We start from the raw sequence: 12490 nt of genomic DNA, 5'->3' as shown, positions 1-12490 counted from the left end.
GTCCCATATGTGGCAAATATTATTGCCAAAGAAAACACAGCTGCTAGTAATACTACTGCTCTAACCACCACCACTGTTGCTGGAATATTCAGCACATTTTAATAATCCCATGTGTGCATTTTGAATTCTGACTTATTTGAAAAACTCGAAATCACACCATCTGGCCATTGTTTCTTCTAATCCCAGGTGACCATGCAACATATGAAAAGCAAGAAGATCCTAGATTTTGCAGCAAACGTGTGGCTTTCTCGGAACCAAGCACACGGGGATGTCGTCTGTGAGCTTCCTGTAGTGAAAGAAGGACAAGCTATCTTTCCATGTGTGTTACTATCTTCAGCATCATACACTGTCTATACAGTTTTGTATAGTTGCTCACATTTACCTCTGAACCATTTAGTTACAGAATATTTTCCTACTTTTAAAAAATTATTATTTATACATTTAATCACTTAGATTGTAAAGAGATTTTACCCAACATGATATATGCCACACACCAGGTGAGTTGAGAATACTATACACGACATCATCCACAGGCAACAAACCGTATCTATATCCCACAAATGTCTTCTCCATTTTTCTCCAAATTTCCCTTCCTGCACTCTTCCCCTCTCCCACTCTCCTTCCACTTTGTCCCTAGTGTTCATAACAATTTTCAATGCTTTTGTGTCCTCCAGTCTTTCAGTCTCCTCCATAGATTGTAGACATTCGGTATATGTTAAGTGGAGACATACAAAGTCGCTCTTTCATAGCCTGACTTGCTTCACTCAGCAATAAATCTTCCATGTTCATCCACTTTCTATCAAACACCAGGGTCTTGTTGTTTCTTATGGCTGAATAGTATTCCATGGAGTATATGTGCCACACTTTTACAATCCATTCACCTGTTTGTGGATTTGGGTTGGTTCCATGTCTTAGCAATCCACAATAAGTAGAGTCATGCAAGCGCTTTTCCAACTGAGTGTTCTCCTGTCCTTTAGGTAGATACTCAGGAGTGGAATTGCTGGATTATATGGTAGTTCTATTTGAAGGTCTTTGAGGAACCTCCATATTGTTCTCCACAGTGACTGGACCAATTTACATTCCTGACAACAATGTAGGAGAGTTCCCCTTCCACTACATCCTTGCCAGCACTTACTATTTTTTTTTTTTTAATCTTTCACATTCTGACTGGGGTTAGGTGGTATCTCATTGTGATTTTTTTTTTTGAGAGATTTTCACTGTAGGGCGTGTGCGCTCACCAGACAGACAGAGAGAGACATAGAGACAGAAAGCAAGAAATCACCCCCCAGGGGGGATGGTCACGCCGCAATCCCTTCTCCTCCATTCTCCTCTCGGGATCCTGGGCACGCACGCACACGCGCCCGGCATGAGTTTTAAGCCACCGGGTCCGGGACACGAACCGCGGTCGACTACGTGGGAGTCAAGCGACATAGCCATTATGCCAACTGCTGGCTCCCTCATTGTGATTTTGATCTGCATCTCCCTTATGATGGGGGATGTTGAGCATTTTATTGCCTTTTGGCTGATAGTATGTCTTCTTTAGAGAGTTGTGTTTTTCCCCCTGCTCATTTTTCCATCTTTTAATTGGGGTGATCATTTTTGGGGGAGTAAGCCTCTTGGGTTCCCTGTGTATTCTGATTATTAGTTTCTTATCTGAAGCATAGTTATCAAAAATATTCTCCCATTCTGAGGGTTGTCGATTCACACTAGTTACTGTGTCTTCCACCGTGCAGAAATTTTTAACCTGATGTAATCCCACTTGTCTATTTTTGGGATTATTGCCTGTGCTTTGGGGGTCTTATTTAAGAAGTCTTTGCCTACCCCAGTGTCTCTTAGGGTTTTGCCAGTGTTTTCTACCAGTAGTTTTATAGTTTTCAGTCTTAGGTTTAGATCTTTGATCAACTTTGAGGGATTTTTTGGTTAATGGTGACAGGGATTCAGATTCACCTTTCTACATGTAGATACCCAGTTTTTCCAGCACCATTTGCTAAAGAGGTTTTCCTTTTCCCACCAGGTTGACTGGTACCTTTTGTCAAAGATCAGCTGGCTGTATGTTTTGGAGTTTATTTCTGGTGTCTCTGTTCCATTGGTCCTCCTATATGTTTTTGTGCCAATACCATGCTGTTTTGACTATCACAGTTTTGTAATACATTTTGGGGTCAGGAAGTGAGCCACCCACTCCATTCTTTTTGTGTAAGATTGCTTTGGCAATATGGGGTCTTTAGTGGTTCCAGACAAATTCTATGGTTGTCTTTTCTAGATCTGTGTAGAATGTCTCTTGTAATTTTATAGGGATTGGATTAAATATGTAGATTAATTTGGGTAGGATTGCCATTTTGATTATATTAATTGTCCCAATCCAGGAATATGGGATGTCCTTTTTAAAGATTTTCATAGTTTTCCTTCTAGAGGTCTTTGACTTCCTTGGTTAGTTTTATTCCTAGGTATCTTATATTTTTTGTGACTATGGTAAATGGGATTACTTTCTTCAATTCTATTTCTGCTTGCTGTTTGTATATGGAAATGCTATAGATTTTTATAAGTTATTTTGTATCCTGCAACTTTACTGTATGCATTTATTACATCAAGAAGTTTTTTCATGGGTACTATTGGGTCTTCTATGTGTACAATTATGTTGTCTGCAAACAGGGATAATTTCAATTCTTCCTATTGGAATGCCTTTTATTTCATTCTCTCATCTGATCGCATTGGCTAGGACTTCTATTACTATATTGAATAAGAGTGGAGAGAGTGGGCAGCCTTGTCTTGTACTATTTTTTTTTTTAGTGGAAAAGCTTTCGGCTTTCCCCCATTCAGTATAATGTTAGCTGTAGCTTTTTCATAGATGGCTTTTATTATGATGAGAAATGATCCTTCTATGCCGATTTTATTGACAGTCTTAATCATGAAGGAATGTTGTATTTTGTCAAATGTTTTTTCTGATTGAAATGATCATATGGTTTTTATCTTTCTTTCTTTTATAATATGGTGTATTACATTTATGGTGTTAATATGGTGTATTACATTTCTGGTTTTGCATATGTTGAACTACCCTTGCATTCGTGGAATAAATCCTACCTGATGGTGATGAGTAATCTTTTTTATATGCTGTTGAATATGGTTAGCAAGTATCTTGTTGAGAATTTTTGAATCTATATTCATCAGGGATATAGGTCTGTAGTTTCCTACTTCTGAGAGAGTTGTCTTGCCCATTGAGAAGCGACTTTTTATGATCACAGGATGAGTCACTGGGACTTTTGTGTTGAGTGTAATTTCCAAATGGCTCCCGTGGTCCAGCTCCAGGCACAGAGGCTGAGGCTGTGAGTGATCAGAAGGGATGTGGCTGTCCCTCCTCTGGCTTTCCCAGGCAAGTTGGCTGCCTCATGCCATCACTTCACTTTTCATCTATTCTCTCATCATACTGTACATCATTCTACACTTAAGTGTCACGTACAACAACGTTTTCACCCTGGCCACTATAATAAGCATAAAATGCCTTACTATGTCATATATAAAAGAAAAGTCTTCTTTTTTGTTTGTTTTAGTTTTTTTTTGCAATATTGCATGTGTGTTTGCCAAAAGAGACAGAGACAGAGAGGGAGATAAAGTGAGAAATCACTTTTTGGGGGTGGTGGTGGCTGCAATCCCTTCTCCTTCAGTCTCCTCTCAGGATTTTGGACATGCCCACACATGAGCCTGGCATGATTTTCAAGCTACTGGATCCAGTACTCAAACTGCATAGTCGGCCATATGGGATTCAGCACCTTAACCTCCCTGCCACCTGCTGGTCCAAGAAAAGAAAATTTTAAAATAATTTTGCTATGAGGTATGTGCTTACCAGAGAGACAGAGAGGAGGGGCAAGTGAGGAAGTACCCTTCAGGAGGGATGGTCATGCTGCAATCCCTTCTCTATTCTCCTCTCCAGATTTTTGGGCACATGCAAGCCTGGGTTTTTTTTTTTTTTTTTTTTCTCTCCAGTTCACTGGGTTTAGGACTGCAGTTGCCATATGGGATCCAGCCACATTAAACACCATGCCGGCTTGAAAAGCCTTTAAAAATTCTTTTACTTCTCTTCCTGAAGGAGCTATAAACCTGCTTTATAACATTTGTTCATGATCTAAAAATGCCCCATTCATAAATTAAGGTGAATAATTGGAGAATCAAGAGTCTCATTAGACACAGGGAGCCCAGATAAGACGAGTTCTCATATTAATTTTTTTCATGATGGCCGGAGGGCCCATGGGTCGGGTTCTGTTCATATGAACTCTAAGGCAGTGACTTTCTTCTTTTCTCCTCCATTGCTTTGCCAGTAGTGATATACCATGTTTATGTCTACACTGGGCAGCTGAAGCAAGCAGAGACAGAATCTGACGTTTCCCTCTGTCTCTACGGGCAGCGGGGAGACTCTGGCCTTCGGCTGCTGCACAAATCTAACATGCCGGTAAAATTCCGAAGAGGGCAGGTGAGTGTGTGAACAGCTTCCAGGTTCTTAGCCGTCTCTCTGAAGATGGCCATGCAGGGTTTAAAATGTCAAAGGTGTTTAATCCTCTTCCAGTTTTAGGACACCTTTCTTAAAAAGTTATTTATTTAATTAATTTATTATTATTATTATTTTAAAGTTTGCTACAGGGCATTTGTGCTTATCAGAGACAGAGAGAGAAAGAGGGAAACTGGGAAAGCAAAGCACCAGGTCTGGGACTCGAACTGTGATCAGCCATGTGCAAGTCCAGCATTCCGGCCACCATCCCTCCTGCTGGCCCCAGTTTTAAGACATCTTTAACATTGTTTTCCTGATCCAGACTTTAGAATATGCTTAATTTTTGAAGTTGTTGTTGAAAAAAATATGGGATACATGAAACCAATCTTGAATAATAGAACAAAGATAAAAGCATGAAATGAGTGATAGCCTAAGAAGAATCTTAAAAATAAGTTGAGAAGATCTTGGAAAATACATGTATGTATGCTCTGTCAGAATGGAGAGGCACCAAACTTCATTCTAAAAGCTCGAGCTATAGAAGGACAATTACGCATTTCCTATAAGAACACGATGTTTGAGGCAGCTTCAGTGGCGCCCACAGTATTGTCTTCACACCTGAAACCCCTCACTTCTCTCTTTTGTTCTTTACGTGTTTGAGCAGTTGCAGTGGATACTTCTCGGCCTGGCTGCTTTTAATGTTATTTTGTTGTTTATGAAGTGAAGACACTATTTGGGGGGTCTGAAGTTAAGTTTGGGGATTATGAAGCCCAGAGGAATATTTTTAAGAAAGATGAGCTTCTCACACTAGTTTGAGAGTGATGTTTCTCTGACACTTCTGTTAAGCTTTGTGAAATACCATGAAACCTCAAAGCTCGTGGGACTCATCTGCACCTTTTATTTGTTGCTGCCAACTGCAAAAAAGCTTTCATCGGAATGAATAGGAAAGCTAATCCTGCTTTGGGTGAGACAAAAACAAAAGTATGCCACTTACTTTGGCTGTCACAAGTGAATTCTTAATTTTGAACAGAAACAGCATGTTAAAGACCATCGTGTTACTGTTACATGATCAGTGACGTTATCCCCTGAAGAGCCCCACTGGCTTTGCATCAGCCCCCCTCTCTCACTGTCCACACACACACACACACACATACACACACACACGTGAAAGTGAAAGTGAAGGTCCACGCTATAGGGTGCACGTGCTCATGGGAGAGTCAGAGAGAGACAGTGAAAGTGAAAGTGAAAGTAAGAAATCATCCCTCAGAGGGGATGGCCACACCACAGTCCGTTCTCCAGTGCCCTCCTGGGATTTGGGGCAAGCACTCACATGTGCTCAGCCTGAGTGTCAAGCTGCCAGGTATGGGACTCAAACCACCGTTTTCCATGTGGGAGTCCAGTGTTTAACCATCACACCACCGCTGGCCCCTCTCACCTTCCACTTTATGGTGTGGTGAAGGCTTCCTCCCTCCCGGCTGTCTCCAGCTGGCCAGCCAGCACGCGCCACTTCTCAGCAGAGTGACATCTTGTGAAACGGCCCGCTGAGATTCCCATGTCATCTTCATGATTGATCTTCAATTGTTGTGACTAGCATTTACCAGAGAGTGGGGTGGGTGTGTATGGGCTCAAGTTTGAACTGAGTGAGAGGTGTAACTGCAGTAGGTGTGCACAGAAGAGTAAAAGTCCGGGTTTAATGTTTCGAATCAGAGACACAAAGTGCGTTTCTTCTCTGGTCCACTTGAGATTTTATATTTCACATTTTTCTGTTATTTTCCTCACGTATGGAAATGCCAAACAATGTTAAGTTCTGTAGTGAAGAAGCTGGTAACAATGTAGGAACGTTATCATCACAATGACTTTAAACTGGCCATGAATCATAGCATAAGCCACTGATTAGGCTGCCGGTTGCCATTTTCTCTGTAAGGAGTCCAGGGGAGTAATCAGGCTCAGTTTATTTCTGTCTTCAAATCTACCGTGGCTCGAAGATAGCAGTGAGGTGATTCAGGTACTCTTTTTAGATCTCAAAGTATTATGGTATGGAGTTCCCCCCAACGCAGACTGAGACAAAGATTTGGGGGCAGGTAATTTATCTGGAAGATGATCTCAGAAAGCACCTGGGAATTGAGGGGTGGGGACGACGAAGCAGGAAAGAGAGAAAAACCAGTATAGAGACTTTGCTGAGCTGCTCCTGCTCGGGCTCCTTCTTGCTTTTATAACCCGTCAGAGAAACTCTGGAACATCCCTCACAATTGCCTCACTAGGAGAACTCCTCAGGCAAAGAAGCAAGAGACAAGGGGATGGAGAAGAGTTGTCAGTATCCCTACACTGTCTACCGAAGTAGCAGGCAGTCCCGAATTGGACCCTGAGGACACAGGGTGGGCATCAGCCACGTGATGCGCACCCTGCGGTGTCTTGTAAAGGCCCACCAGGAGTGCGGGGCACCGACGATCAGGCCAGCCTGGCACGCTGGGAAGACGCACAGGCAGCCATCCTCCGGGTACTGAAATTGGACTGGTAATGGTTTTGCTCTGGCCTGGACAAGAGATTTCCATCAACGATGTAAAACCAACAGGGAAGACTTGGGTAGTTTATCTTCAAATGTTAAGTTGAAACAGCCTGGTAAGAATGCAACCAGCGATTCCCATCCCATGCAGACTGCATGAGCAATCTCAAATGCACTTTTTCACTGCGAAGGAGAGCCAGAGTGGCTGACAGCTGTGATTTGTGTGAACTTCTTCAACTTAATTACATTCATGACCTGCTCCTGAGATAATTCTGGAATGGTTATTTTCAACAACAACCTCTAAGGAAGTAATTCGTGAAGGAGTTCGTTTTATCCCATTAAGTATGGCATTTCCTTCAAGTCCGACGTCTCTGAAATCTCAGTGCGTTTTTGACATGACAAACTGAATCTATTGATTCTATTTGGAAATGAGGATTCCAGGATGCTCTTTTACAACAAGTCCCAGGAAATGTTCTGTCTTTATTTACAAGGAGGGAGCTGGAGAAGGATTTATTGAAGAAAGGAAGGAAGGAGAGAGGGAGGGAGAAATCTTGTCACATGCCTTGAAACATTCGCCTTCGTGGCAAGAAGTGCAGCGTGAGGCCGTGTGGCTGTCAGCCTGGCCACCTAACGAACTGCTCTCAGGGCGAGAGCAGCTGCAGGCAGAAAGCCTCTCTGTTAGGGTGGGCTGGTTTCATTGATAGACTGGATGCTATTACAAATGGAGAAAATAAAACTGCAAGAACAACAACAAAAAAAAAGTAGCCAGAAATATATTATTAATAGATAAAAAAGTAATTTGCTAATTTTGCTTTCTTTATTACCCCTTCTGATGCTAACGGTGGCAGGATTATCTCTGGTAAAGTTTTGTGCTGCCTCTGGCAATGCTCTGGCTGTTAGTATTGCCTGCATCTGTCTTGCGCTGGACTCTAGAATTTCTGCGGGTTTTGTTTTTTCTCTGTCTCCTGCTCCAGGTTGATAAATTTCAAGTAGAAGCAGTGTCCCTTGGAAAACTGCAGAAGGTGCTGTTGCGCTGTGAGGCCAGTGACAGATCACAGTACTGGTACTGTGACAAGGTCGTGGTCCAAGACCCTGGCGCTGCGTCTGCTTCCGTCTTCACCTGTGAGAGGTAATGCTGCTCTCTGTGGCACTTTGGAGGAGCGTGTTGCACTGTGGATAATTCTGTGTGTGTGTGTGTGTGTGTGTGCACGTGTGCACACACATAAACAGCTCACTGATTCTTTTTTAAAATTTTTAATTTAATTTTATTTATTCATTCATTTATTTTAATTTGACAAGAGAAAGAGAGAGAGAGTGAGAAAGCAAGCGGCCAGGTCCAGGATTCGAACTGTGGTTGGCCATGTGGGAGTGTCCAGCACCTTAACCATACGGCCTGCTGATCCCTGTACAACTCACTGATCCTTAAGTAAACACTCTTCTGCTAAACTTCATAAAATGTCTTGTAATTTCTTCATACAATATTTTCTGAGTCACAAAAAGATTGAAAATTTAATACCGGAAATGATTACATAAATCGTAGGGATGTTTATTTAAATATTGGTTTCCTTACAGTATTAAAATTGTAGTGCTACATTTTCAAAAGGGAATTAAGTTTAGAGAATTTCTGAGTGAAAAATTTTCAGAACAGAACATAGAAAATACAAAGCTTTAGCGGCCAGCAGGTAAAGTACTGGTTAAGGCACTGGATTCTCCCCTGTGTTTGACCGTGGTTCGGGTCCCGGACCCTGCGGCTTGAAACTCACACCAGGCACATATGTGTGTGTGTGTCCAAAATCCCGAGAGGTGAATGGAGGAGAAGGGATTGCAGCATGGCTAACCCACCACACACCCTTTGGCAAAAACAAACTCTCAGAAAAAAAAAAAAATACAAAGATTTAGATAAATTGGGCTTTCCCTTGTGCTACGTGTGAGTAAGTCCAGAGGCAACTTCCTCCATCCTTGGGCTGGCTCTGTTCCTTTTAGGTCTGAGCCCAGGTCCCACAGGGACTTCCTTCCTGAGAGCTCTCTATCAGAAATACAATAGCTCTTTGCTTAAGGGAGTGTGGCTTTCACAGGGAGAAGCCTTGCTCTCTAGATCTTTGCCAGTCCTGCATTTGCAGAAAGACTCTCTGCCTCAGCTGGATGGGCGTTTATGTTTCTCATGATTTGGTCTCAGCCACAGGGAAGAGAGTGGGCTCCAGGCTTGGGAACAGACTGAGTGTGGGCAGGTTTCTACACTGAAACTATTGAGGCCAGAGGAGTGAGAAAAATCGGGTTCCAGTTTGAAATTCTGAGTCTTCGGTGTTGGGCCTTGTAGCCTTTACTCTAAATAGAAAATTGACAGGAAATGAGGCAAAAAATTGACATATGTATGCATTATATATGTGTGTTAGTTTTCAGTGGTGTATTTGTAGTATTTTACTTGAATTGCTTCATTAGTACACACACACACATATATATATATAAATTTATATTCGCTTACATATTTGTATTTATTTACTTATAAATAACATAATTATAGGGACTTTAAAAAGCTTGTGAAAAATAGAATTAAGGTATGTGTTTACTTTGGTGCAAAAAAACTTTGAAATCTCTTCCTTTTTTTATAATATGTATTTTCCATGAACTGTTTGAAGACCCTCTGTACAGGCAACACGGGATCATTGGGCAGTTCAGAGGTGTGGACTCAGACATTCCAGGACAATCACAGCCTTAAGTCCTAAGCCAAAAGTGGAACAAAAAATAATGAAGCGGTTCAAGTGAAATGCTACAAGTACACCACTGAAAACTAACACAGAAGTGACCGAGAGCAGGCGCGAGGAGAACCCGGCAGGCCCGCCTGCCCTGCTCCCTTCCTGGTGGTTGGATCCAGGCGCTTCCTTTCCGAGTGCCTGTTGAATTCGTCTCTTCCTGTTTCTCACTGTGATTTCAGCCCCAGTCAGTGCCCTTGCTTCGCCAGGACCTGACCATCTTCTCACCATCCTCTTAGTCTTCATTTCCCAATCTACCCTGCCCACCACTTCCACACTGGGACACTTCCTGGCATCATTCGGACTTGACATTGTTTCCTCAGTTTTTCCTTTAAGTTTTTTTTTTTTTTTTTTAGTTTATTTTTTAGTATTTTGCCATGTAATTTGGCCCTAAAATTTTCAAGAATAAATATGGAAAAAAATAGTTTTAAAGCTGTAGTTTAGGACTGGCCCTGTAGCCTAGGCGTTAGAAGAGCTGGATCCCTCGTAGCTGACCACAGTTGAAATCCTAGCTCCAGTGTCTTGAAAAGCATACTAGGTGCGTGTGTGCGTGTGTCCCAAATCCCAACAGGCTGGAGAAACGGAGGGGAAGGGGTTGAGGAATAACCACGTCCCCCCTCATTCTCTCGTTCTGGCAAGTGCGTACATCACTGGCAACTTAAAAACATGCAATTTTTAAAAAAGGACAAAAAGCTGGGTTTTGAGTATGTCATTCCCCCTTGTGTAAAAATCACCGATAATCCTCATAACCAAAAATTCAAAACCACAGACCCCCCAAATCTTCGTGATCTTTCAGTTTAAGACTTTATACCGCCTGACCCATTTTTTCCCTTTCTGGTCTGTTTTTACATCCCTCTTATAGAATCTCAGTGAGATTAGACCATGTACGTGAATCGAAGCTGTTCATTTCACTTTCGGCCCGCGGAGCATGCTGTTCTTCACTCAGCAACGCCTTGCATTCTGCTCTCCCATCCCAATGCTGTCCTTCCTTCATGTTCCTGTTCAGACTCAGCCTTCAGCCGGAGGCAGTGCGGCCCACTGGAAGCGCGCAGTGTGGCCCACTGGAAGCGCTCGCCCTCTTCTCCCAGTCAGCTCACCACGTGCCCGCAGTCCCGTGTGCTGAGCAGCAGAGAGGACTTGGGGACCGCGTCCCAACCTGCAGCCCCCCACATATGGCGTCGCTGGGCCGGGACCAGCTCTGTCTCTTTTCCCACGTCAGAGTACCAGGAGTGCTTCATCTAGGGTGTTCTCGTGTTCTCTTAAATACAAAGTCAGGTATAATTTAGATTTCTTTTCTTTCTTTCTTTTGGCTTTTCAGTTTGCTAGTGGGCATGTGTATGTGTGACAGAGAGAGACAGAGAAAAAGAGAGGAAGTGGAAAATCACCCTCCACAGGAGATGGCCACATCACAATCCTTTCTCTTCCAGTCTGATATCAGGATTTGGGGCATGCGTGCACATAAGCCTGGCATGTTTTTCAAACTGCCAGGTCCAGGGCTTGAACCCAGTCAGCCCCCTTAACCTCCCGCCCATCTATTGGCTCACATTTACTTCTTGATGGCCACTTTTCATGCCTACATTCCACACCACAGTGCTGCTCCACCATGACCTGTCTCCCCAGTCATCTGCTTTGGCATTTCGTGACTTCCTGTTTGAATTATGCAGACACCGCGGTGTCTGGAAGGGAAAGGAGCTGAATTAGTTCCAATGGATCATATATGCAAAAATGTTAGGCACCTAATATAATAGATAAGTGTCATCCTGATGGATCAAATGCCGATAATCGATGCCCTGCACACACTAGGTCCTGAAGCCAATGCCCATTTATAGAAGACACTAATGAAGAAGGCAAGTTACAAAAACCACTTCTTACTCTGCAGGTAAAAAGAGATGGGGCAGACCCTACTGCCTTAATTCTCAGAGTAGAATAAGCAGCAGGATTAGAACGTGGGCACAGCAGGGCTCTTTCAGCAACAGAAAAAGACTACTCTCTTGCTACTTGTAGTTGCTTTTGTGCTCCTCAATCTTCTCCCTGCATGAAAGGTCAAGGATAGAGAATATTACCCGCAGAGTCTGGGAGGCCGCATCCAAGAGGCCGAGGAGACCCATGGCTGCCCTCAGGAGCCTGACCGCGCGGTCTGGCAGTTGGGGTGGGAGGCCCGGCGGCGGGCAGGATGCTGGGGATGCTCACTGAGCATCGTGAGTTCCGGGGTGCAGGCGGCGTAAATGCTCATGCAGACGTACCACAGGAGGGAAAAGGACAGAATAGCTCCATCCTGTTCCTTGGAACTTCCTCAAACGACGAGAGTCTACAGTCCAGCTGAAGAGGGCAGAGAGACGCCAAGGGCTCATTCCTTTCAGGAGCTCAAGGGGAAGTGCTTAGCCCTGCTGGAGTTCACGGCGCAGTGGCAGGGAGAGCGCGTCCCTGCACCGCAGATGCGTGCTGCAAGCGTTCGCGCCCAGCTTTGCTTTCCCTTCAGCTGCACACCCACGTCCTTATGTTGTGTTTTATTTCTATACCTGGTTTTCCTGCCTTTTGCACGTTTACTATAGACAGGGGATTCGCCACTGGATTGCTACCATTTACGCAGCAAGTTAGGCTATTTGAAGTTTGGAGCAAGCAAAATTCGTGTTTGAATAAGGCACACATTCAACTGACTGTGAATTGATGTAAATATTCTTATTTACTACTTGTATTAGTTTTCTGTGGCTGCTGTAACAATTTGCCACAAACTTGGTTACTTTATTTATTTATTTGTTTTTT

At 43.3% G+C, this 12490-nt stretch overlaps 1 protein-coding gene across 1 annotated transcript in view; it reads left to right on the top strand.

The window, feature by feature from the left end:
• The window catches only part of LOC102475442 (uncharacterized), an 84972-nt gene that overhangs the window by 62007 nt on the left and 10475 nt on the right, over window positions 1-12490 (top strand). Inside the window, exons 8-10 of the mRNA XM_027773871.1 lie at window positions 187-319; window positions 4311-4462; window positions 7952-8106. Of these exons, the coding sequence (XP_027629672.1) occupies window positions 187-319; window positions 4311-4462; window positions 7952-8106 (440 nt within the window). The remainder of the gene's footprint in view (window positions 1-186; window positions 320-4310; window positions 4463-7951; window positions 8107-12490) is intronic.

This window comes from Tupaia chinensis, unplaced genomic scaffold (assembly GCF_000334495.1).
Source record: "Tupaia chinensis unplaced genomic scaffold, TupChi_1.0 Scaffold000046_3, whole genome shotgun sequence".
Classification (NCBI taxonomy): Eukaryota; Metazoa; Chordata; class Mammalia; order Scandentia; family Tupaiidae; genus Tupaia; species Tupaia belangeri.
The sequence above is the reverse complement of the archived record's forward strand: the minus strand, read 5'-3'. Positions and strand labels throughout refer to the sequence as shown.